The 27,049-nt window shown below is 33.4% G+C and overlaps 3 protein-coding genes and 1 long non-coding RNA gene across 7 annotated transcripts in view; 2 read left to right on the forward strand and 2 right to left on the reverse strand.

The window, feature by feature from the left end:
* Positions 1-1,031: 1,031 nt before the first annotated feature.
* Positions 1,032-21,791, forward strand: LOC143193179 (alanine--glyoxylate aminotransferase 2-like). The gene is made up of 7 exons (XM_076399206.1): positions 1,032-1,190; positions 2,688-2,806; positions 16,088-16,322; positions 18,012-18,105; positions 18,166-18,594; positions 18,651-18,895; positions 21,392-21,791. The coding sequence occupies exons 1-7, from the start codon at positions 1,138-1,140 to the stop codon at positions 21,663-21,665; spliced, it is 1,449 nt and encodes a 482-aa protein (XP_076255321.1). The 5' UTR covers positions 1,032-1,137; the 3' UTR covers positions 21,666-21,791.
* LOC143194392 (uncharacterized) lies at positions 13,294-14,537 on the reverse strand. The gene is made up of 2 exons (XR_013005319.1): positions 13,587-14,537; positions 13,294-13,509 (listed from the first exon to the last, which is right to left on the reverse strand). It is a non-coding gene; the product is annotated as an uncharacterized LOC143194392 (long non-coding RNA).
* Acat1 (Acetyl-CoA acetyltransferase 1) lies at positions 21,697-25,862 on the reverse strand. Of its 2 annotated transcripts, none has more exons than XM_076399160.1 (4): positions 25,616-25,862; positions 25,248-25,541; positions 24,277-25,187; positions 21,697-22,061 (listed from the first exon to the last, which is right to left on the reverse strand). In XM_076399160.1, exons 1-4 carry the CDS (start codon positions 25,637-25,639, stop codon positions 21,788-21,790), a joined length of 1,503 nt encoding a protein of 500 aa, XP_076255275.1. In that variant the 5' UTR covers positions 25,640-25,862; the 3' UTR covers positions 21,697-21,787. The 2 variants fall into 2 exon arrangements, with proteins under 2 accessions (XP_076255275.1, XP_076255282.1); XM_076399167.1 differs by lacking the exon at positions 21,697-22,061 and adding an exon at positions 22,692-22,854.
* The window catches only part of LOC143193163 (death-associated inhibitor of apoptosis 2), a 56,444-nt gene continuing 52,633 nt past the window's right edge, over positions 23,239-27,049 (forward strand). The window contains exons 1-3 of one of the 3 annotated variants that reach the window (XM_076399187.1): positions 23,239-23,345; positions 23,411-23,542; positions 26,879-27,013. In XM_076399187.1, the coding sequence (XP_076255302.1) occupies positions 23,434-23,542; positions 26,879-27,013 (244 nt within the window). In that variant the 5' untranslated portion in view covers positions 23,239-23,345; positions 23,411-23,433. Of the gene's footprint in view, positions 23,346-23,391; positions 23,543-25,854; positions 27,014-27,049 lie in introns of those variants that run through there. The other 2 variants (XM_076399192.1, XM_076399177.1) reach the window with 2 other exon arrangements.

Genomic DNA, 27,049 nt, shown 5'->3' on the forward strand with positions numbered 1-27,049 from the left:
ACCGTGGTTCGGAGCCCACGTTAAACAGTAGGTCCAGCCCAGATAAATCCTTGTTGGAAAAAAGGAGACTTTAAATATAATAAATAGTAAAAAAGTAAATACTCATATTTTGCTAGTTAAACTGTTTATCCCTATATAACAATAATTATTTAATAAATGGATTATATGAAAATTATTCTTTAATATATCTAAAATCTTTTAATTTCTTAAGGAAAAACTACAACCAAATTAGTAATAATCATTTAATTATTGTAAATCCTCATATCTTAATCACATTTTAAATAAATTTAAAAAAACTATAGATAAAACCACTCCTACATTCATATTTTTTAACACACTTTTATTCGGGTCAATTATGAGCAGATGGATTTTATCTTATTTATTTATATTCAGTATACAATAATGTCTAAAGAACTATTGAAATCTATTTCCAAAATGAATGTCATATTCGTCAAACATATTTTTGGTATTTTTTATTAATCAATTACAAAAAAACAAGCAAAACTGTTCAGCTTCGAAAGTTAGTAAGCCCCAACTAATTTACCAAACTTCATTTCATCCAAAACAATTGCAACAACATTGACTAAATGTTGTCATTTATATGCTTAACCAATAAGACAATTTTTACTTTAAAGAAATGTTACTAATAAATGTATGTCTACTGTTAATTAACCATAAATAAATTTGTGTAATTAATAAAGAAACAACAAAAAAAAGTATATAGTTTCAATTTAATTTTGCAACACTTTTTATATTCTCATAATATTAATTATTATAATAAGCGACTTATTATAATAAGTTAAAAATAAACTTAAACATATTCATAATTAATTAAATAAAAATACGCTAACATATTTATATATTCACAAAAAAATTTAATTAAAAGAATCGTAAATTAATTTTAAAAATTATTTTATTATTATTATTTTTTTGTTCAGGCAGTATACCTCGGAACGTTTGCACGAGTCTTATCACCAGTAGTCCATTCAAAGATGCGCGCGGCTCCAATTTCTAATATAAATACACCAATACTTACCTAACGTAACGTAGAATAGTCTTCACCGCTTCGCATAAGTCTTTCTGATAATCAGACAGTTTTTTTCCGTTGACACAACCGAAGCAGACGACGAAATCATCATGGAACAAATGCCCAAGAGCAAAACCATAGCTCTTAGACAGAAATTGATAGGGTAAGAATTTTGTTCTTAACATTTCAATCTGCATCGATTTATACACTCATTGATTAAATTTATACGAAAATTAATGTTTTAATACTTTTAATAAATTCAATAATTAACATAAACGAATTTGTCTTGCAAATTAACGTCTTCATTTGATTTCTAAAAATCTTTTCAAATATACCTTCAGAATTTGCACTTTTAACTAATCACTTTAGTTGGTGTTTTTAATTTTAAACAATTAATTATATTTAAAGGAATAATAAAGGAACATATCAAGAAAAAATGTTTATTGCCTCAAGATACTGAGCGATCTTATAAAATCAATTTAGTCTAATAAATATTCTAAATATATAAATTACTTCTCTAATATATTTAAGAAACTATTAAACTTTGGGTATTCAATAGGTTTTCGTAATTTTTTATTTTCATTTTATAATTTTTGTTGCTTTTATTTTTATTAGTATTTTAGTATTTTTATATATTTATTTATATTTGTAAGTATTTGAAACTGTAATGTTGACTTTTCATCTATTCATTTTGTTATACTACTTTATATAGATGTAGAGGTAATGAGTGTTGATCGTCTTAATTACTTTTAATATTTCTCTTCGTTCAGATCTAATCATTTTAATATTTGTTACCAAGAATTGGCCTCTAAATTGTTTATATGTTAATGATTTTTAAGGTATTAACTAAATCCTGAATATAGGTGATAAAAGTGAGTAAGGCTTTGGGAAATTATGGAAAAGTTCATTTATTTTCCATTGATCAATTTTTGTACATCATTATTATTTTTTATTTGAACCTGAAATTACAGTTTTCATAACAAGATTGATAACAATTTGATATGAATTATTTCCATATAAATAGTAAAACACTGAACAACTGACGTCATTTTACTATATTACGGCTTACTAGATTGTTCTTCTAGAATTGATTCCAGTTCTAACTACACATTTTTGACATATATTTTGTTGGAGAATTTCTTAAAAATTCTTAATAAAAATGGGTATTTATAAGGAAAAATTGATACAAATTAGGTTCAATCAATCAGTATACATTTAACACGATACCTGTCAAAAATATTGCATTTAACACTGCAGATATAACTTATTCTTGTAATATTGAAACTATAACAATTAATGGTAAGCTACTAATAAGTACCAAATCCCCACATTACTAAAGTATAGAAATTCACTCTAAAATAAACTAAATAGTATTTCGAATTTCCAAGAATTCAGATATAGTAAATTTATTCTGATAAATATTCGATTTTCCTGTTCGGCCAGCGACATAGCATTCCTGCCGATTTCCTGCATATCCATCTTCGTCTTTTTTCTCGCTAATATAGTTAAAACATTTCCAACTCGTCTAAAAGCAATATTAAATACTTGAAAAAGAATTCCACGTCATGGTGATTATATTTATCAAGTAATTTGTTCAATACTAACAATCTTATTGTTATAATATTTAATAGGTTAATATTAAATGTTATTTCTTTTACAGACCATCGTGTCAATTATTCTTCAAGAAAGATCCCTTAAAAATAGTTCGCGCCAAAGCTCAGTATATGTACGATGAGAGGGGTGACGCCTACTTGGATTGCATCAACAACGTAGCACATGGTATGTAAGAAAACCATCATAAAATGTTAAAGTAAACAAGGTACTTTAAGTTCAAAACAGTATTGAAAACATGAATTATCCAAAATTATTTTATTTAATTTCATTGATTTTATCTCCTTGACATCTTTAATAACTATGTCGAAGCTATTGTTTTACGTTGTCTGTACAGAAATCTTTAAGGATATAAGACCGTTGGTGCTTTTATATCCATCTAACGCCTTTTCGCTGCAAAATGCACTGTTATGAATTCATAAAATTTCATATGGTCTTAAATCAGGCGAATACGGTCAAATTTTGCAAGATTGTTAACCATTTATCAATTTATATAATGAAACAAAGCTTTTTACCGAAATATATTTTTAAATTCTCATATTAATCATATAGAAACGAAAATTTTATTCAATAAAGTATGTTATAATATTTGAAACAACTTTTAAATAATGTTGCAGTAAGATTTTCATTCTAGTAACTTTTGATCGAACTTCAGTATCCAAATTTATCCAAAAATCATATTTTATGGTTTTCTGGCTTTAAAGTGTTCCATCGGGCATTCAACATATGCCTCAGGTAACATTTGTTTTCTCGTGAATATATCGACTAATATTTTTTTTAAACATTGAGGTATATTTTCACTAATTTCACTAAATATTCTTTGCTGAATTGACCTTTGACCCACTTCAATCAATTTTTGCAATTACTATACGCAAAAACTATTTCCGGTTCATCCAATAGTCACGGAAGTTTTAGGCAACAACAGTGGAGGGTGTACCTTTCAAATCATTCCAATTCTCAGTAGATATCGTCATAAAATATGTTCTTTCAAAAGCACTAATTTGTTTGAAACGATGTTACGTAACAATATAGTAATATAAAAATACTAGCCAAGCCGGAAAATTGAAGCAACTGTTATCACTATGTTTGTACTTTTTGTTGATTTTAACATCTACTAATTAGGTAGTTAATAGGAAACAAACAAGACTAAATCTAAATGGTAGTTTTCCACGCAGTTGCCGATAGGACTGCCGGTAATTAGCTAATATAGAAATTCATCGACCTACTTGACCGTATAATCGAAGCGTTGCTCGTTATCGTCGGCCATAGCTGGTGAAACAATGATGATGAAGTCGTCCATCTAGATCGCAACGCGTCTCCTAGGCAACGGTATTCGTTGTAATCGCTAACATTCGTGTGTGGTCTGAGAAAAAAGCGGCATCGTGATATATAATTTTATTCTGAGACAAACAAACAATGATATATATATATATATGTACAGGGTGGGTCAGTTACTGATATATTTCCTTTAAGGCTATTAAAATCACATCTATACTAAAATATTATTGCTTTAGAACGAAAGGGTGAATGACATTACACCATTCTGTCAGGGCCAAAATTCTTCCTCCAAGCCTAGACCTTTTTTTATTAATAACATTTTACATTGGATATGCTTAGTATAATTTTAATTTACAAATTAATTTATTACTACTGTTTTGTAATAGTTGCATGAATATACAAGAAACTACGTTAAAAGTAACACTTTACATCATACAAGTTCGTGTAGTTTGATTCGGTTCAATCTTCTGATGTCGCATGTATTGTCCAGTAGCTGTATTGCTTCTTCGTTGCTAGGCATTTAGCTGATTCTCCTTGAGCCAAGTCTAAACCGCCTAATATCCACAACAAAAATTTAAAAATCAGATATTTTGATGAGTTAATTGCCGTTTTCCTTTTGAATATCACCATTCAAGGTCTGAACGTGGAGTTTCAGGATTTTAAGTTCGACGCCTCCATTTATAATCGGTTGAAGGAAAAGTGATTTCGTTTTTTAACTTATATTATTGTAAATATCTGTTACTATAAAATATCTATAATAAAGCTTTAGCTACGTTTAACAGTTTGGTTAAAAGGTGACAGAAAGATAGTAAGAAGACTAGTGTAGAGCAAATCCGCTTCGTTAAAGCAGGTATTATCTACCATCAAGTGACTTTAGTCAAGGCTCTAGTCTATATTTTCAACAGTAATCTATTCCACATATAATTGTAATATCATAACTGTGATCTAAATGTTAATCAAGTCAAAAAATGGGCTATTTTCAAGTACCTTCTTACATCCAAAACTGTAAATAGATTTTGGTGGACTTCTTTATAAAATGTTGTGGCGACCGCCACGACCCTTTAGGCCACCACGAATTCACCAACAAATACAAGGTTGGTTGGCAACGCCGGTGGATTGGTACCATGCAGTTCCAGGCTATAAAAGACCATCACGACGACGTCGCGCTCTTTTCTGTTCTTCATCCCCTTGTAATAGTACCACTTCCACAGCGCTACCGTACTTCCTCTACCTAACCTAATATCCTTTCAATTCTCCCGTCGATCACATATATCATTTAACATTGAAATAAACAGTATTTCTTCAACCAGTGTTTTCAGTTCTCGTGCAAATTCCTTCCAAAAATAGTAGTGAGTGTTCTGACAAATAATCGCAGCGGCAGCCACACATTTCGACCGACTGACCGACCCGACGAACATTCCTACAATGTAAAGAGTTCCATGACAACTTACAAAGAATTGAATACTTGAAGAGAATTGTGTACAATATTATCTGATCTTGTTTTCCACCAATATTTTCTGAAAAAAAGAAAATGCAACCAGACCAAGTGGTATTGATCGAAATAATCAAGAAAATAGCTAGAACGGCTTTCTTTTCCAACTTCTTCATGGATTTTGTGAACTTAAACTTAAAGTCTTTCTTGTTCATTTCACTCGTTGTTCAATTTCAATTCACATTTTACTGCACCTTTCATTAGATACGCTAAATCATACAAAACATACCGATCACACAATCTCAATCTTAATTAATAAAATAGGACAAGCAAAACTAATACGGAATAAATAAAACAGTATGTTTCCCAAAACTAAATTAAATTAGACTATTACGTTGCAATATGCATTGACAATTAATCAAAGAACACACGATTTTCATAGGTCTAAATTATCTCTATTATTGACTGGTCCGTCTATACTTTTTTGTTTTTAAATTAAGTTATTCCGTTCTTAAGCATCTTCCGACTAACCAGTACCCTTGCTTGACTTTGAGTCTAATTTGCTCTGCTTTTTGTCTTACATTGATGTTTCCAGATTAATCTACTATCGAGATATATTCACTGATTCTGCTTGAGGGATGGAGTATCACTTAAATAAAATAATTAAGTATTTATAATGGACATGGATAGATTTCGAGGTATCTAACAGAAGTTCCTGCTTGTAGATCTTGTTGACTGTCACTTTTACCATTGTAGGAATGTTCGTCGGGTCGGTCAGTCAGTCGAAATGTGTGGCTGCCGCTGCAATTATTTGTCAGAACAGTCACTACTATTTTTGGAAGGAATTTTCACGAGGACTGAAAACACTAGTTGAAGAAATAGTGTTTATTTTTAATATTAAATTATACATGTGTTCGACGGGAGAATTGAAAGGATATGAGGTTAGGTAGAGAAGTACGGTAGCGCTGTGGAAGTGGTACTATTACAAGGGGACGGAGGAAAGAAAAGGGAAGAGAGCGAGACGTAGTCGTGATGGTCTTTTATAGTCTGGAACTGCATGGTACCAATCCACCGGCGTTGCCAACCTTTGTACTTGTTGATGAATTCGTGGTGGCCTAAAGGGTCGTGACGGTCGCCACACCATAATGACTGTGTCGTCGGTAAAAGTTCCAAGTACTGTTTCTTTTATTGTTGGGATATCAGCAAAATAGAATAGATATTGGAATGATCCCAAGACACTACCACGTTGCAAAACTCCAACCGAAATTGGTTTAAAATTGAAAGAGCCCTTTCTTTTAAAAAATGACTCCAGCTATACATAAGGACTTTCTAGTGTCTTGTAACAAGGCGTTATTAGGATCACTCGATGCAAAGTATCAAAAATGCTTGAAAATGAAATGAAAAATCTCTCACATAAAGGTTACCATGTATATCCATCTAAGGACTAACATACGTATCAAGGAAAATATTTGAATTTACGTCGTACCTATCGGAATGTTATCTCGATCCAGTTTAACACCATAACCTTTCTCGGGTTATTTACAACATGGGGTCGAGACCTTCTCCTCGATGTTCTTAACAAAATCAGCGATACATGAGCAAATACGGATCGCAAAAAAGTGGTATCGTGTAAACGAAACGTAAACATTCGTATTCGAAGTTGGTTCGAACCAGATTCGGATCTCTTATCACTAACGAACCGGCCTAATTATGTTAAAGACACGATGTTCTGTTTGCCAACGTACTTACTGAGGGATTTCTTTCAATAACGCGTTTTTTCTATTGTTCCGCGAACAAATATTTAATAATTACTTTAAAAATCAGTTCAGTTTCAAAATAATTGTAGAAATTTTAATCCAACTTTACTAACTATTATGTTCTGGTTATATATAAGGCGATTTTTTTTTCAATTTTTTTAAACTATTAGTACATTATTACTAGTAGTTGCCGAGTAATAGTACGTCAAAACGTCGCAATGTTGCCGTATCAACTCTGAATTTTAGTTCAGTTTGCTTTTGACATATTTTTCCTTAACATCATGTTAGACAAAAAGCAAAACACATTAGAACCAAAATAAAACAACTATACTGGTTGGTCGGAAGATACTCCCAACTTGATCTAAAATCGAAAAGGTTGATTTATCAGACAACTATAAAGCCAATTTGGACCTATGGGGCGCAAATATTGGGTTACGCTAAAAATTTAAATCAACTAGTCATCCAACGCTGTTATAAACTGCAGGATGACTGGGAAATCAAATCAAAATCAATCAGTCAAAACACGAAAGAGGATTACTAAATCATATTAACGTGGAGGCAATAAAACTACTAGATAACGCGCAGGATATCGATTAGATTGCCAGGTCATCGTTCTTTGTTGGTTCTTTGTTGGCTACGTAGCGATAGGCATTGGTAATTAATCGAAGAATTTTGTTTTGACAGCGTTGGGTGAATTTTTAGTACAACCCCATATTTGCACCCCATAGGTCCAAATTGGCTTGATAAATCAATCTCTTTGATTTTAGATTAAGTTAAGAGTATCTTCCGACTAACCAGTATATCTCTTTTAATTTGATTCTAATGTGATTTGCATTTTGTCTAACATGATCTTGGTTTTAAAATATAACAAAATTTTAGTTTAAATATAATATATATTTTACAAATTACAAACAAATATTCATGTTAACTGTTGGCCATTTGATTCTCTACATTTTAGCTATCTCTTATGCAATTTATAGATGTCATTCTAAAAGAACAATTTTTCTTTTACACTAAACCATTCATAGAGCAATTTTTTATATATCTTCAATGCGTTGCTTTGTTATCATTTGTTGCGATTCGATGCAGAAATTACTTTCTTTCATATCCTTCATGCAGTATTTCACTAACGATTTTTCGATTTTCTTATTAACTGTCATTCAATGCGTGTCGGGCAACCATTTTCCTATCGTTTGGACCTTTTCCTAGTAATCTCTAATAATCGTTCACAAATTACAACTCGGCTCACATTCAATTTTTCTGCCAATGGTTTTCGAGTTTCTCTTGGTTCATCATTCAGCAATTCCGCATCTTTAAACGTTTTCGTCAACGACGACGTTCTTTGTCCTGAAAGTTAACAACTTCTCTTTTAAATTGTACAAACTTCGTTTCACCTGTTCTTAAAGTTGTATACTCGTCTCTACTAGCAAATGATAACAGGTCAATTGAAAAGTCCCCGGACTTCCATAGTAAAACACACTTTTTGGCAAAATTAGTTTCATTTATTCAACATAATTCCCTTCAAGGGTGATACACTGATTATAGCGGGCCTCCAACTTTTCGATACCATTTTTCTAGTACAATTTTTCTTTTGCCTCTGTTCCGGCGATCACCTCTTCATTCGACAAAAATTTCCTCCCAGAGAGCATTCTTTTGAGATCTGAGAACAAGAAATAGTCGCTGAGTGCGAGGTCTGGAGAACACAGTGGAGGAGGAAGCAATTCGAAGCCCAATTCATGGATTTTTGCCAACGTTTTCACTGACTTGTGACACGTTGCATTGTCTTGGTGAAGCAGCACTTTCTTTTCCTTCAAATGCGGCCGTTTTTCAGCGATTTCGTCCTTCAAAAGATCCAATAACGTTATGTAATAGTCGCTGTTGATGGTCCGCCCTTTTTCAATGTAGTCAATGAAAATTATTCCATGCGCATCCCAAAATACAGCGGTTTTTGGAGCGGGTTCATCGTGTGCAGTCCACTCGGATGACTGTCGATTGGATTTCGGAGTGAAATGATGGAGCCATGTTTCATCCATTGTCACATATCGACGCAAAAACTCGGGTTTATTATGCTTGATCAGCTTCAAACACTGCTCCGAATCATCAACTCGTCGTTGTGTTTGGTCAAAAGTGAGCTCACGGCAGCCACTTTACACAGAACTTTCTCATACCCAAATATTCGTGAATGATATGATGTACACGTTCAGTTGATATCTTTAGAGTGTCTGCTATTTCATTCAATTTCAATTTACGGTCATTCAAAATCATTTTGTAGATTTTTTAAATGTTTTCCTCGGTAACAACCTTTTTTGGGCGTTCACTGTGTTAACCGTCTTCGGTGCTCATTTCGCCACGTCTAAACTTAGTGTACCAATCCTTGATGGATGATTTTCCTGGGCCAGTGTCCGGAAACTCGAAATCAAGTCAAGGTTTTGCTGCAACTGTATTTTTTCCTTCAAAAAACAATATTTTATCAACACGCGATATTCCTTTTTATCCATTTTTTCACAATAAGAAAAGTTGCTTTACTCATAATGCTATAATTCACAAAATAATGATCCGACAGCTGTCAAATTTATACATCCTTTGAGGGTTAGGACTAACTAAAAAAGTAACTACTATATATGTGTCAGGCCGGCGACTTTTCAATTGACCTGTTAACGTTTAAAAACTTTTTAGTTCAAATGTTTGACAGTTCAAAGGTGAATTTTATGACATAATTCGCTTTGGATATCAAACACCAATCCAATAGATATGATCAATTTTAAACACCATACCGAGCTGATATGACCCTTCAAAGCACCTTGTACCTATTCAGTCTTTACAAGAAAACTCAAAGCTGATATTAGATGATGAAAACGATGATGAATGTTCATATTAATAGGTCGCCATAGCCTGCTATGACCTTAAAAAATCTACCTAGGCCACGTGTTGATAGGGGAATGTAAAAAATAGAAACGTCATTACAATGTGGAAATGTACCTGCAAATATCAGCACTAATTACAATCACGACATAAACAGAATCATTATCAAGTGGTTAGTTGAAAGATTAACGTTTTGTAAATGAATGGGTCCGGGTAATCTCTGCTAATTTGTTATGTGTTTTTGTTTGCTGTGCTGTGGCGATTACGATGACGAAATAGCACACAATAAAGCGATGGGATTATTATTAAAATTTCGATAGTGATAAGGGCGGCGGTGCAGTTATTTTTGTTTAGATTTGATGCTAAATATATATTATCGTTATGTCGTAAATATCTCGCGTAAAACAAATTTAGAGCGGTTTTTCTTTCTATTAGCAAATATGGAAAGTTTATTGATGATAACGTAATAACCTATGCCATCAAAATATGCATATGCACTGGTCTAACAGTGTCTCTGATAAATATTCATCATTTTTTAGCTTAACAGTTTTTTCAAATAATCTGAATTATTATACACCACAAGAAACCTTAATTTCCTTCCTTCCTTTCCTTAATTCATCAACCGTTAGCTCTTCCACTACATTTTTTCATGCATCAACTAGGATTGTAAACAATAAATCTATATACACAATTATTCTGTATATATACAATAATTCTAGCTATTAACTATCTCTAACTTTATCTATATATGAGATAATTTCAACAAGATCACCTTTTTCAAAACACTGAAATTAACAATTGTAGATAGAATGTAATTTGTACTAAAGAATTAGCATCACCATTAAAAACATCTCCAATGGATGAACCAGGGGTGTGCAACTCCAATGTTAAGTAGTGGGGCAATGTTTCGCTTAGTCCAATCATTGGTGGCGCTGACAACGTAAATTTGATTGGTTAGTTTTAAATAGTTATGTAGAAATTGTAAGGAAAATACTTTATTTTGATTGGTCTGCCATTTCTCTATTTACCCTAATACTTGTTCGTGGAGGAAGACGTTGATATATTTGCATTGTGGTTTATCCAGGTAACTTACTACTATTTACATGATCAACCCATTTTTGGAAAAGAGCGAGATCATTCCTTGGGAAACAATGACTAATTTCGGTAGTAAATTTTCACCCAGGTATACTACATATTTTACTGCACGGATGCATTGTCATCAATTTTTATGTTATTATTCCATAATAATTAATGTAAAATAGAAAATATGCACAACGAAAAACGAAGATTTCTTGAGCTAAACAAAAACCAAAACCTTCAAACAACAAACTTAAAAATGGACGCCCATAGAAAATGCTGACTTCACACAATTTGATCGACCAATCACGTTCCACATTAGTGGCGGCACCAGGAATTTAAATTAGCCAATCACAATTTACGATCGCAGCACTACCGTTGGTTGAACTAAACAAAAACCTTTCCCCAAGATCGCCTATACCGTGAAATTTCTATTTTTTCTTTGATAGAAACTGATAAATAAATTGTTTGTTCTATTACATCCATACATATAAACACGATCATCAACATAAAACAGTTTGTATTTGACAAAGATAAGCATCTGATATTGTATACTGATGTAGATACCAACGATGTTATTTTTCAATTCCTCTCCAGCTTGTCTGAATAAATATTTCCTGAAGGAGTATCGAATAATACCATTCTCTCATTTAGACGTTTTAAGTTTTTTATAAATAAAAAAGAATGGTTGAAATATATGTATGCGCATAACTTCAGAAGCACTGCACCAAATTGGATAATTTTCTTGTTTGATCCACGTCGACATCAAATCGAAATATTCATGGCTCGTTCAAGTTGTGCTGTGCATATGGTGTAATCAACAAGCTATAGTGTATTACGACCTGCTAAAACTGAATGAAACTGTTAATATATATGTCTACCAACGCCAATTGATCAAATTGAATAACTTATTGTTGCAAGAAAAAGCAGTAATAGCGAGTAACCGACACAAAGTTATCCCTTTGCATAACAAAACTCGATCTCATGATGCAAGAATTGTGAAGGATACACTGTTCTAGCTCCAATTACTGAATCTTTGCCAATCCAACATTGTCTCGTTCTTTCGACGCGATATAGCCAAAAATATGGAAAAAAGTTGTAAAAAATATTTTGATTAATATATGTTGTACCATTTTTTCTGAGTAAATGAAATGAAACAATATCAATATATTCTCTAATATAGCTACCAAACGGAACATACAACATATTATTCGTCATCATCATCATCAATTCTTAGTCAGAGTTCGAAAAGAATATTATTTAAACCACAACTAACACACTAGTGTTAGTGTGGCAATATATTTTTCTGAATCTGAACATCCCTAAGAATTTTATTACTATTAAATAGGCGTGATTGCCGAAATAAAATAACTGCATTTCTATTACATTTCAGAGAGAAAACGAAATTTAGCAAAATAATTTATAATATTTTCAGCTTATAAAGGTCAGATTGTAGTAATATTGACCAAAGTCGCCAGAATAACCATTTGCTTGTTGTTGCTTTTAGTCTTGGTTGCAATATTTAAAGAACATATACTGGCTTACAACCTAACCTAAATGATATTGATATTAAATGTCAAAAGGTCTCTCGACATAGTCACAACCATAACCATAAGAAAAATATTTTACTGTGAAGACATTTGATTGGCTCATTAGTAATATTTGGCACGTGACAGCCTTGACGTCATGTTTAATTAACCAATGAAATTTAAATTAAAAACAATTTTTTTCTAAAATAAATTTATTAAATTAAATTCAATTAAACATACATATAGATATAATATTTAAAAATAAGTAAATATAAATATAATCTGTAAAAATAAATAAATATAAATATAATCTATAACAATAAATATTATATACATATATAAAAAACCATAAGGAAAAAAATTTGGTGCATTGCAAATCAAAGTTATCTCTTCCATCTCTCCGTCAGTACTATTAATATTTTATCCGAAAGATCATTATGGAATGTAAAATTGAAGGGTTTTAAATTTACTTTTTTTAAATATTTGACAAAAATTTTATTATTATCGACGTGGCAAAATCGTTGAATAAAATAAGACATAGCTCAAAGACCTCCTGACAGTATATTAAAACAATTTTGTTAGAGTCTGGGGCACGAGATATTGTCTTGCCTCTATAAAATCGGTCTCAATTTGTGGGTCTACTGATTTATTCATACTTGTATGTAAACAAAAATCACACTTAATTTCTTTTTTTAAAAGTTTCACTAAATATTCTGAGATGTACACTACGGTACAACGTAGTAAACCTTTTGTTTGGTCTAATAGGAACATCTGGACTGAAGTTTTAGTCTACTAATTAACAGTAAGAATGAGCAGAAAGGGCGATACTGGCTGAATGAATACAAACTTTATCATTACCTTCTGGAGTTTGTTCAAATGTCGATGATACTTGCTTCGAACACCCTGGTTGTGGGCCTGGATCGATGGAAATAGGCACTACAAATATAGTGAGACAGTTTAGAAATTAATGGTAACAATTATGAACAGAAATGTGATTGACTCCTTCAGTTTACCTTCTATATCATTTTGATTTTGATCCACTTCCATTTGTATAAATAAATTATATTATATAGTATATATAAATTATTCATAAGTACTTAAAGGAAAGTTTAAATATATCACAAAAATATGTTACACGGTAACGATCATAAATCTGTTTCATGTTTAACCCAACCAGTTTAGAATTTTTAAGGTTCTCTACTCATTTCTTACAGATCGCTTTTTTAACGGAAAACAATGATGCATTTCCTCACTATCTGTGCATCCGGGCACACAGCACTTCCTAGAACGGGAATGGATTTCAACTACCGACTTGTATATACTAATAAAATAAAATATTAATTTAATGTATAAACGTTATAAAAAGCTGACCACACTGTTCTCTATATGGAGCAAATTGAAAATGGCGTGAAAAATAAACAAACCATAGAACGTAATGAACCAATCAGATTCACAACTATGGTCACAACCAACGGCATTAAGTGAACAACAAAAATATACTCGCTAACCTATCACATTGGCAATATTCAGTTTATGTTTTCTAAAATTATGAGGCTTCTCATTAATAACAAACAAAGTGTTTTGTCCCAATTATTATTATTTATATTTACAATTCAGAATTTACTGATATAAATTAACATGCTCCAGTTATAATTGCATTATTGATATTCGTATGGTCAACCTTTAGAGATTATACATTTTTGTTTGCACATACATCGAACTTTGAGTTAAAAATGAAACTCATATAAATTAATTTAAAGCTAAATAATTCGCTTTATTTAAATAATAATGTTATGTCGGTTTCTTTTTTGAAAATAATATCAGATATTCGAAACTGCAGTGAACCCACGTAATATTTCAAAATGTCGCGGTGTTGCCGCATCAACTCTTAGTTTTAGTACATTATTACTTTGAGATATAACAAAATTTTAATCTTAATAAAATAAAGAAACGAAAATGTTATCTAATTTAATGTATTTTAACATTGTAGTACATCTAGTATAGGTAAAGTTTTAGACGCATTTCTTTATGAAGTGCTATCCCCCTAAGGCCTAATAATAAAGAGCATATTTATGTTTTACGCTTAGCTCTTTTTTCCTTCGATGCAATGTTTCCTTGTAAAGTCGCTATGATATTACTATATGTCTCCTTATTTTATCTTGTAACTACCTGTATACATCTCTCTTGATAAAACTACATTTAATCTCTGATTAATCACATTCTATAGTTAAAGTATATTAATTATATAGTCCTCTTTCATCGTCCTGTCTTGGTAATTAACATTCATAGGTTTATTCAATCACTGTCACTTTGAGAATCACTACTCAAGTGAATAACTAAGCTGTTTATTCCCAATTTATCAAAAACTTGTTCTCGATTCCACCATTTGTCAACTTCTTCTTCAATGTGTCTGGTCGAGCTCATCCAGACCGTAAGTCTTATTGTCGACAATGCTTTTGACACTATATTTATTATCATCTTGCTATGAGTGACCCAAAGTAGCATTCTGAAGTATCCATGTCCCACCTAAATATACAAATTGATACAATAATTCTTCCTAGATTTTGTTATGTGTTTTTAAAGATTGTATTCTTTTAAAAGCAATGTCTGGAAGTTCCTTCACACCCCTTCATGGGTTATCTTTACACCACTTAAATCCTAAATTAGCCAAGAGTGTATGAAGCGATGTACATCACTCAAATAGCTGTATATATTTCAGCTTTTTATGGATACTTTCCAGACTAACAATTTTCTCTGAAATAATTGTATTAAATTATGTTTCGTTTGAAAATACTACTTACTGTTTTTATACATTTTCTGTATTTGATCTCTCATACAGCTAACGTCAAGCTGATCTTGATTCGTCACCCGTTTCACAAAAAGACGGTTTCTTTTTGGTGCATTTAAGGTTATATTGTTTTTTTATTTTTTAAGATATACTAGCGACCGTGTCCTTACTAATATTCAGTGCTGCTGTAGCACGTAAAAAACTTTTCAATAAAAACTGTAGCAATTAATATTTAACGGTAAAAATGTTTACCTCTCTAACATATTGTACCGGCAAGAGAGTGCCTCTTATTATCTCGTTCCTATTCGAAATAATTGATTATAGAGGCAATCAGTTTTTGACTCTTACTGTGTAACGACTTCGGCAATTCAAACCAGAGTAATAATGAGCGGCTATTTGAAATTTATTAAAACAAAGCGTTAAAACAACGTTTGCCAGTTTATAACCCGTACTTATAATACATATTCGAACTTGTCGAACAGCATTCTACCTTTTTTAAAATAGAATAAAATGGAAAATAATGTCTGACTGTAAAACGAATTTACAACTGTCGACAGGTACATATTGATGACGTGAGCTCACTGATGTTTTGAATAGACTATAGATGCTCATCACGACTAAATAACGACATAAATAACTAAACAAAATAGCTTCCACCACCTAAAAAGCAATTAAAAATATACTATATATAACATCGATTTTAGAATGGTTTTCCTATTTTTCCAGTGGGACACAGTAATCCTGCTGTGGTAAAGGCTGGATCCGAGCAAATGGCCGTCCTCAACACCAACAATCGCTTCCTTCACGACGAGATCGTGATATGCGCCGAGAAAATCATCAACACTCTGCCAGAAAACTTGGAAGTTTGTTTCTTCGTTAATTCTGGCTCGGAAGCCAATGATCTAGCCCTGCGTCTAGCCCAAATCCACACGGGAAATACAGACGTAATCGCCCTTGAACAGTAAGTATCGAAGACACTGTTAGATACATAAAAAAGTAATTCATGTTTTGATGTCTTTCAATCCAAAAAATCACTGGTAACTGAAATATACTTGAACAAAACACACGTGGATTACTTTTTATCTATTTCTTCCAAAGCTTTCAGAATGACCACAGATCATTGATATTGGCGAAATCGAATGGAACCAGATCTAATGATGATATTTTGTTTGTCTCTTTCAGCTGAGTGTTTACTCCATCAAAATGATTCTAGCCACTACGAGTTTTAACAACCAATACCCCGTCACATCGTCTTATTTATTAACATTTTAGCAGCAAAATGTTTTCATACGAAAATCTCCATCATAACACCACTCCAAAGGCATCCACGTAGGAGAAAAGTTATATAATAAAAGCATCAGATGGCATTTTAGTCTGTGAAGCTGTGTTATAACTATAATCATTGGAGAACATTAATAATTGAATAATTAATATGTTTCTGAATTTACATATAATGATTTTTAAAATTATTTTGTTATGCAAAGAGAAATGGTAATGGATTATTGACTGAATTAATGACTATAATGACAAACAAAATCTATCATTAAATTTTCAGTAATGCCAATCAAATCAATTTTGAACTATAATGTTTTTTTTTTGATAACACCTTTATTAGATATACTACATATCATTTGTACTTGGATTAATTCACAAGCAAGACGAGTGCAAGATAAATACATCAATATGTTTACACTAAAGGTATATACTTTATATAAGTTCGTATGGTTTGGTTCGCTTCAATCTTCTTATATCCGACGTGTTGTTCAGCACTTGTATTGCTCCACATTTAAGGCAAAATCTTGGATAATTTCGCAAATCCATCTGATTTCTAGGTTATCGTGCAGTTCTTCTTTGGTTGCGTAGCGATAAGCTTTGGTAACTAATCCAAGAATTATATTTTGGTAGCGTTGGATGACTAGTTGATTTGAATATTTAGTGTAACCCCATATTTGCACCCCATAGGTCCAAATTAGCTTCATGATTGTCTGATAAATCAATCTCTTTGATTTTAGATCAAATTGAGAGTATCTTCCGACTAACCAATATAATTGTTTCATTTTGGTTCTAATGTGTTTTGCTTTCTGTCTAACGTGATGTTAACTATTAATTATTATTAATTAACTATTAGAAACATAGTTTTAAGAATGATATGATTTAAACTGTGAAATATTAACTAACCATTAATCTATTATACCAAATCCACAAAGAATTTCTTCTTCTTCCTCTTGACTTTAACTCTTGCTAGGATTCAGATTTAATTCACAACATTATTTCATAACGGCAAAGCAACTTAGCATGGATTTGGCCACCAAAGAATCTCGATGTTCTAGATATGAAATCCAATAGTTCTAGACCTACTTGAGGTATCCGTACACCAAAGTATGCTTTAAGTAACTATGTCTTCGGACTGCTACAAATTTCCAACGGCTACAAATATTTTTAAAAAAACATAACCGTATTCTAGAGAATTCAAGCCTGGGAATCAGTTTATGGTAAACATGACACAGATTAAACAAAAAACATTTTATCCATCAATATCCATTTCTATTCGGACAGAAGCATAAATGTTAGTGCAGCTTTGTAGATATTAAAAATCTTCACGAAATATTTGATTAGCACTCCAAGAAAACGACCTTCTTTGTTTTTCCAGTGCTTATCACGGCCATCTCACCTCACTAATAGATATCTCCCACTACAAGTTCAATCTGCCTGGAGGTGTGGGTCAAAAAGATCACGTCCATGTGGTAAGTACTTGATCTCATCCGTGACTCCTTCGTTAACTGACGGTTTGAACGATTCTCCAGGCACCTTGTCCAGACTCGTATCGTGGAAAATACCGCGACAACCAGCACAGCCTAGATGAAACTGGATATTTGTACTCCGAGGACGTGAGGAAAATCTGCGATGAGATCAAGAAAAAGGGCAAGGGAGTGTGCGCTTTCATAGCCGAGAGCTTCCTGAGCTGCGGTGGTCAGGTCATACCTCCCAAGAACTATTTCGAGAACGTTTACCAACACGTCAGAGAAGCTGGTGGTATTTGCATCGCTGATGAAGTCCAAGTAGGCTTTGGCAGGATCGGTCGTCATTGGTGGACCTTCCAGCATTACAACATCCAACCGGACATCGTCACCATGGGTAAACCGATGGGTAACGGACATCCGGTAGCCTGTGTGGTCACCACTAGAGAGATAGCCAACAGTTTTCGTAGAACTGGCGTCGAATACTTCAACACCGTAAGTTCCGGGAATATATCTCGTTACATCATCCATAATAACGCTACGAATTTCAGTACGGAGGTAACCCAGTGTCCTGTGCCATCGCCAACGCCGTCTTCGATACCATCGAACGAGAAAATCTGAGAGAACGAGCTCTGGTCGTTGGGGAACACCTGCTGGATTCGTGTCAGATGCTGGCGAAGAAACACAAGTGCATCGGAGATGTTCGTGGATGCGGATTGTTCGTCGGTATTGATCTCGTCGAGGATCCCATCAGCCGGAAAGCTAACAAGAAATGTGCCGAATATGTTGTTCAAAGGTACAGCCTCATTTCACATCATCTGTATATATGGTATAAAAATGAATCCCTATTTCACTTGGTCACGACATAATTTGAGAATTATTTTAGCGATTCTAATCACTGAAAGTTTGCAAACACTTTCTAGAACATTCTTGCGCAAAATCTGTGCAGAATATTGGAAAACCTAAGAAAACTTCGTGCGCTTGACGGCGACAGTTATTAATTTCTAGTACACAGTCCATTCGATCTAAACATTTATCCGGTTTTGAGTTCGTTGAGTAAGTTTTTGCTCATCGCGTTGACCACAATCGCGATTTCTATCATATAGATATCGAGAATCGATTGCTAAGTAAGTTTTGATACAAAAACACTTATGCTCGGTTACACAAAAACAGAAGTCAATTTTTTTTCATTTGAATTTGGTTCTTCAATACATTGAGTACATCTAATGTAAGAATGGTTTTGCACGATGTTAGCAGAGAAGACACTGAGAACGCCATATCGCTGCATTCCATGAGTTAGTTTAAATTACCATTACAGACACCTGTAAAGAAACTATTTTAATATGAAGGCATTTTATTTATTGAGGATTCCATACGAATAAAATCCAAATGTGATTTCTTAAAAAAATTATAAAATAAAATATAAATACAAATATTATAAGAGGTTAATTAAAAAGTCCCTGACCTACCATAGCAAAACACATTTTCTTGGCAAAATTAGTTTTTTTATTCAACATAATTCCCTTCAAGGGTGATACTGATTATAGCGACCCTCCAACTTTTCGATACCATTTTTGTAGTACGATTTGTCCTTTGCTTCAAAATAGGCCTCTGTTTCGTCCATCACCTCTTCATTCGACGAAAATGTCTTCCCAGCGAACATTCTCTTGAGAACTGAGAATAGGAAATGGTCGTTGGGGGACAGATCTGGAGAATACGGTGGATGAGGAAGCAATTCGGAATCCAATTCATGGATTTTTTCCATCGTTTTCACTGACTTGTGACACGCTATATTATCTTCGTGAAGTGTTGCTTCCTTTTTCCTCAAATGCGGCCGTTTTTCGGCGATTTCGTCCTTCAAACGGTCCAATATCGCTATGTAATAGTCGCTGTTAATGGTCCTTCCTTTTTCAAAGTAGTCAATGCAAATTGTTCCATGCGCATCCCAAAATACAGACGCCATAACCTGCCAGCCGACTGTTGCGTTTTCCCACGCTTTGTGTTGAATCTGCATCCAACAACTCCAGAAATTCCGTATCTTTAAATGTCTTCGACCTATTTTTCGAGAATATTATTTGTCTTATACGTTGAAATAATCTCATTTTAAATGTAGAAAATAAGTTTCACATGTGCTTATAATTACTATCTCTATCTATCTAGTTGCAAACGATGACTTTCAGTAGCTTTTCTCTTTTGATGAAACCCAAGATGAGAGAATGTGTGTCGCAAATGCACGTTTTTAGACACAACATCTATCAAAAACATATAAATCAATAATATTGATATTTTGGCGAGACTTAACTTAAACAACTTTAAGGTTAATGTCAGTAGAATCAAATGATATTTGTAGCAAATCATAGCATTGCATACTTATGGCTAGTGAGATACGATACAAAAACTGAAAAGTAATTACCCAGAGACTTGGAAAGAATTTGAGTTGAAACGGCGAATATATAGTACAATTGGTAAGCCTAGTACAATCTTAATTTACAAATTAATTGATTACTACTGTTCTGCTGTACTTACATTAATACACTGATTCAATCTTCTGATTTCCTTATTACACGTTATCAAACGAAATCTTGGGTCACTTCGTGTATCCATTTGATTTCGAGGTCATCGTGCAGCTTTTCGTTGATTATGTAACGATAAACATTGGTAATTAATCATACAGCTTTGTTTTAGGTACGTTAAATTACTAGTTGGTTTTATGTTTTAGAGCAATCCATATTTACACCCCATATGTTCAGATTGGCTTTATGATTGACTGAAAAACTAATCTCTTTGATTTTAAGTCAAGTTGAAAGTATCTTCCGACTAACCAGTACAGTTGTATGACTTTGAATCTAATCTGCGCTGCACTTCGTCTAACATAAGGTTTCCAATTTAAACTACCCTCTAGATGCATGCGAAGTTACTTAGCTGATTCTACTTGAGGAATTCTGCTCTAGTCCATTTGTAGATCTTGTTGACTGTTAATTTTACTTTTTCTACAGCCTCAGACACAGATATATATTTTTCCATGATAATTGTGTTGTCCGCAAATGTTCGAAGGACTGTCTCTTTTATTGTTGGGATATCAGTATAGAGCAGATACAGGTGTAGTCTCAAACACCACCCTGTGGAACACCGGTCAAAAGCGGGAATGCGAATAATATCATCATTCTAAACTAGTTTATGTTTATATACTCCAAAACTGAGCAATGCTATTCCAACACCAGTTATCCCTTCGATAAAATAAAATAACCCATGATAAACAAAAAACCATATAAATAGCTAATTTTTTTTCCAGAATGAGAGAAGAACATATCTTGGTCAGCGCAGACGGGCCCGAATGCAACGTCATCAAATTCAAACCTCCCATGGTCTTCACCAAAGAGAACGTCGATGAGGTCATACTCACCTTGGACCGCGTGCTGAAAGAGGTGCGGCATCAGGAACACCTCGACGCCAAAATCAAGAGCATACAGAATCAACCGCAAGGCGTCCCGACGGTAGAGACCCACGCCACCAAAGAACACCGGCCAAGACGTGCCCTCATCGAGGAGACCATCAAGTCCATTTAAAACATCGTCATTCGTCGAAAAAAAAGCATTATTTATTTATTAATACCATTTATTTTTTACTTATATTAAGTAATTACTACTATTTTATAAATACATGAGATACGTAATATATTTTTTTAATATCAACGTCCGTGTATTTCCTTTAGCCTTCGTTCCAAAAGACCCTTGTTCAGACGGTGTTTGCATAAAAACTCGCCATTCAAAAACAACACGGGTATCTCGTATCTGTACAACCGCAACCATCTGACGTTTTCCTTTGTAGCTATGTTGACCGTCTCGAATTCCACGTGCTGCATGTACGGTTGCAGATCGGCCTTCAGTTCGTCGCACAACGGACACGGGTCTCTGGTGTACAATGTGAGAGTAGGCAACTGGTCACTCAGGCAAGCGTTTTGCCTATTGCATAAAATCGTACATAAGAAAATTTAGTTTTTCAATCAAATATAAAAACTAAGCATATACAACCAGTAATTCAGTAGCGTGGTTAGTCTTACATAAAAATTGATATTATATTATGCTAGTGACCGCTCCACTCCAATTTGACCACAATTTCTAATGTTAATATTGTTTTTCACATAATAGAGTAAAGAGAATAATTTAAAAATGATATATCATGGACTATAACTTATTTTGAAAACATTTCCAACAAAATAATCAAAAATAGATTCATATATAACATTAATTAAAGTAATAAATATCTGTATATGAAAATATATGAAAACTATTACAAGAACCAAGAGTCATTTTTAAATTTCTTGTAGCTAAATCTAATTCCCATTCAGTTGCAATAACGAAAAAATATTGATAAGTTTAAATTACTACACCACTGAACATTGAAACAAAGTGTTATAAGTCAGAACCATAGAGTAATTTATCTATGTTCAGAACTGTAACAACTTCGAAGCACAAGTATACACGTCTTTCTTTATTTTTATGATATAAACATGGAATAATAAATGAAAACATATTTTAAAATTTATAAATGCATATTAAAGGAATATATTTACAAAATCATTAAATTAACTCTTGATTTTTCAAAACTTTATTTATTTGTTCTATGTGTTCCATCTATGTAAATATTGTAGTTAGTTTTCTTTTAACACATGTATATTTCCATTACTTAATTTATGTATTCACATAATATTTATCTTTTATCCCTATTTTTCACCTTAAAACTGCAAAATTAACTCTGAAAAGAAGAAAGATATTGAAATAGATGTAATAAGAAAAATAATCAACAGAGGCCAAAATGGTTGAGACAAAAATTTCCAAATATTTTCATTCCATTTTTGAAACTGTTTTAAAGTAGGTATACTAAATGTATTGGTAAAGTTAGGATCTTTTATATCTCAACTTTAAAAGTTTACCTTACATTTTTACATTAATTATTGAGATTATTTGATACAAAAATATAAGCAAATGTTTGAACGCAGGCAACTAATCATACACTGATATATTTTACTTGTTATACATTAACCCAAGGTATTACAACAAAGTTTAGTATATATTTAGGCAACCAATAATTCAGGTATATGTTTTACTTATCATATAAACTCGGATATTACTAGTATAACAATAAAGCATTCCTTATTAAACTATATAAATTGATTTTATCAATTAGCTATACCCGACATACATTGGGATGCTACGTGAAGTTAAAAATACGTTCGATCATATAAGGTGCTTATTGAATTGAAGTGCTTAAGTGAATATACGTTATTTTTAGTTTTTCCATCTGATTTCAGACGCGGTTGTCCATGGGAGAAGCATGGATTATCAAAATGTGTTTCGCATACATCTAGGGACTTCCCTGCGCCTTGCTGAAAGTTTTTACAAATGCGAATCGCACCGAGGTGCCACACATGACAAATATCGAAGTATGTTTTAATATTTCTTTGTTTTCATTTTTATAATGCAAAATATAAGCTTAAAAACAATTTTACATACGTTAACAATCAAATTAAAGTATTAGGGCAAACATTTTTTTTGTTGATATGAATTTGATATAATGACGGCTTAGTCAACCAGTAATACAGCTAAGCATATTGTAGGCTACATACCAGACAAGACCAGAACTGAGACAAAATTGATTTAAATATTAAATCAACGTGCCTAATTAGAACTTTTTTTCTAATATGGGTTCGGTTCGGTTAAGGGTTCGCCATATTACCATTTTATTTTTTAAATATTTTGGTGGTTGCGCGGCCACCCTTTGCATATTGCATAAAGTCTGATATCGGTAGAAATTGATAAATAAATAATCTGTATTGGGATTATTTTATCTTATCAGATGTACGCCGACATTTTTCTTTTGTTTACAATTTATTTTTATAGCCTGAGACAGTTGGGCTTTTATATTAATATAAGTGGTTGGTCTAATTGCTGTTACTCCAGTTACTATTATTTATGAAATAAATACTCCCCCTCCATAACCCTTTGGTGGCGTAGTGGGAAAACAATTAAAAAGTGCTTTATTATAATATTATCACAAAAAAATCGACTTACCTGATAAATAAAAACATCGTCAATATCAAATTATTTATTTAATATAAAGAGTTGACAAGCGTAATACAAGTAAAAAGTTAGGGACTTCAATCAGAATTCGACTTACAATCTCTCGATCATTATGGAAGAAGCTCCTCCGCCCCCATTGCAGATTGACGCCACTCCCTTTTGCCCAGGTTTCAGAGCATGGACCAGATGCACGACGATTCTGGCTCCTGACATTCCTATGGGATGGCCTAAGCTAACAGCGCCTCCGTGTACGTTGATTTTGGATGGGTCCAAGTCCATCAACTTCTGATTAGCTAGTACCACCACACTGAAGGCTTCATTGATCTCCCAAAGGGCCACGTCATCTTTATTAACTCCGGTTTGTTTCAGGAGTTTCGGTACTGCTGTAGCTGGAGCTATGGGGAAATCAATGGGTTCACAAGCACCATCAGCAAAACCGACTATCCTGGCTAAGGGGGTTAATTTCAGTCTTTCAGCTGTGGATTGTGTTGTTAAAATTAGTGCGGCTGCTCCGTCGTTTAATGTCGAAGCGTTTCCTGCAGTAACCGTACCATTCTCCCGTTGAAATACAGTTGCAAGTTTTCCAAATTTATCAAAATTAACCCTCTTGTACTCCTCATCTTCTGCGAAAACCACGTCGGGCTGACCTTTCTTCTGTGGCACATTCACCGGAACAATTTCTGAGTCGAAGGCACGCTGTTTCCATGCTTCAGCACTTTTTTTATATGAACTAATGGCGAATTCATCTTGCTGCTGCCGGCTGATTCCCACTTTTTTTGCAGTATTCTCTGCACAATTTCCCATGTGAAATTTATTATAAACATCTGTGAGACCATCAAAAACTACACCATCAATCAAATTAACACCTCCATATGGTGTTTGACCCCTTTTCAAGTAATACGGTACATTGGACATGGATTCCATGCCACCAGCAAGCACAACATCCTGAGCACCAGTCTGAAGAACTTGGGCACCCAACATGATTGATTTCATACCAGAAGCACACACCTAAAATGTTTTTTTCTCCTTAGAAACAATCAGTGTCAACACCGTCTTGTTGTAACATACCTTGTTGATAGTTGTACAAATCGTAGATGTCGGTAATCCTGCAAAAATAGTAGCCTGACGAGCTGGGGCCTGTCCAACGCCTCCTTGACAAACATTTCCCATCAATACTTCCTTAATCTCATCTTTAGGTATCCCAGCCCGTTCTACCGCAGCCTGAATGGCCACAGCCCCCAATTTAGTAGCCGGAACCGTCGCTAACGATCCCAAGAAGGAACCCATGGGGGTACGCACCGCCGACACAATAACAACATCATTTGGCCTGCTAGAGTAACTGCGAGCCCCAGTCTTCAATACCTACACCATTAAATTTATTTTATAAAACATAGTTTCATTTAATTTATGTAAATAAAAACAGGAAAAAATTCTACCTTATAAACTTTTGAGAAGGACATCCTGCTGTAGGAAGCAACTTGGTACAAAGAGCAAACCGAAAAAATAATATATAGAAGACAACTGAACCTTGTACTTTAATCTCACCACATTATATTATTATCACAGTAAACACTTTTAAGATAGAGCACGATAGCCGCTTAAAAAAAATTTAGCACCTTCAGAAAGAGTTATCTAATAATAAATTTAATAACTTATATATAAGTATATCAACGAAACAAAACTGGTTGAAAAAAATAATATTTCATAATATGAAGAGTTTACATCTGCTTGAACTAGGAAATTAAAATATGTTTTAAATAGTAATTTTAAAAGTTGTTCGCTAATTAATACGTTATTATTTCATAAATGTTGTGTATTTCTTGTAAATTATTTTAAAGTTTAAAAACTGATTAGTGTAGGCCATGCCTTAGTATCGATCAGCTGTTTTTGACGCGAAAAGTCCAGAGTAACGAAAAATTGCGGATACAGCGTTTTGTATACAGTAATAATGCGAAAAAAGGCAAATTAACGAAGAGACAAAAGTGCTTGTATCGTACGTAGATGGTACAATTCGGGAGACGATGTATTTTAAAGTAAAACAGCGAAGTGAGTAACCTAACCTAACTAAAGCATGAACTTTGAATTAAATCGCTTACAAACCTTTACGGACTGGCCGGCTGATGCGGCCATAAGTCCTCAGCGAATTGCCAAAGCTGGATTTTACTCGACTAGACGTGGATGCGAAGTCGAGTGTTTCTCTTGCCATGTCAAAATATCTACCTGGAATTATGGTGATCAAGTGATGGCGAGACACAAGGACGCCAATCCCTCTTGCCCGTTCGTTTTAGATCCATCTACCTCAGGGAACATTCCCTTCATATCACCTCTACGCTCTATCGTATCTCCACCTGTTAACTTAGATTATAGGGATGAAGCTGTTAGACTAGCCTCGTTTGAAAATTGGCCAGTACCACATATAGTTACTCCGGAGAGTTTAGCAAGGGCGGGATTCTACTCCCTGAAAGCAGGGGACAACACAAAATGCGCTTATTGTAAAGGTGTGGTTAGGGCATGGGAGTTAGGGGATGTACCAGACTTAGAGCACAAGAGGCACTTCCCTTATTGCTCATTTGTACAAAACACTATAAACCCCAGAACCCAAGGCAGTAGTACCTCAAATTCATCGAACGTCGTGCAAGATGAAAATATCGCTTCCTTAATTCAAATGAGATTTGATATAAATAACTTAAACGAATTAGGAGTACAGAAGCATAATGGACCAAAGAAAGTAGAATATGCAACCGAAGAGGCCAGACTGAGATCATTCGCTTCCTGGTCACCTAGTCTAATTCAAACTCCTGATACACTTGCACAGGCAGGATTTTATTATGAAGGTATATTGAACTTTTTTCTCTAAAACAACCAAAAAT

The sequence above is a fragment of the Rhynchophorus ferrugineus genome, unplaced genomic scaffold (assembly GCF_030347505.1).
Source record: "Rhynchophorus ferrugineus isolate W39M unplaced genomic scaffold, kcgeb_rfMv2 rfM1, whole genome shotgun sequence".
Classification (NCBI taxonomy): Eukaryota; Metazoa; Arthropoda; class Insecta; order Coleoptera; family Curculionidae; genus Rhynchophorus; species Rhynchophorus ferrugineus.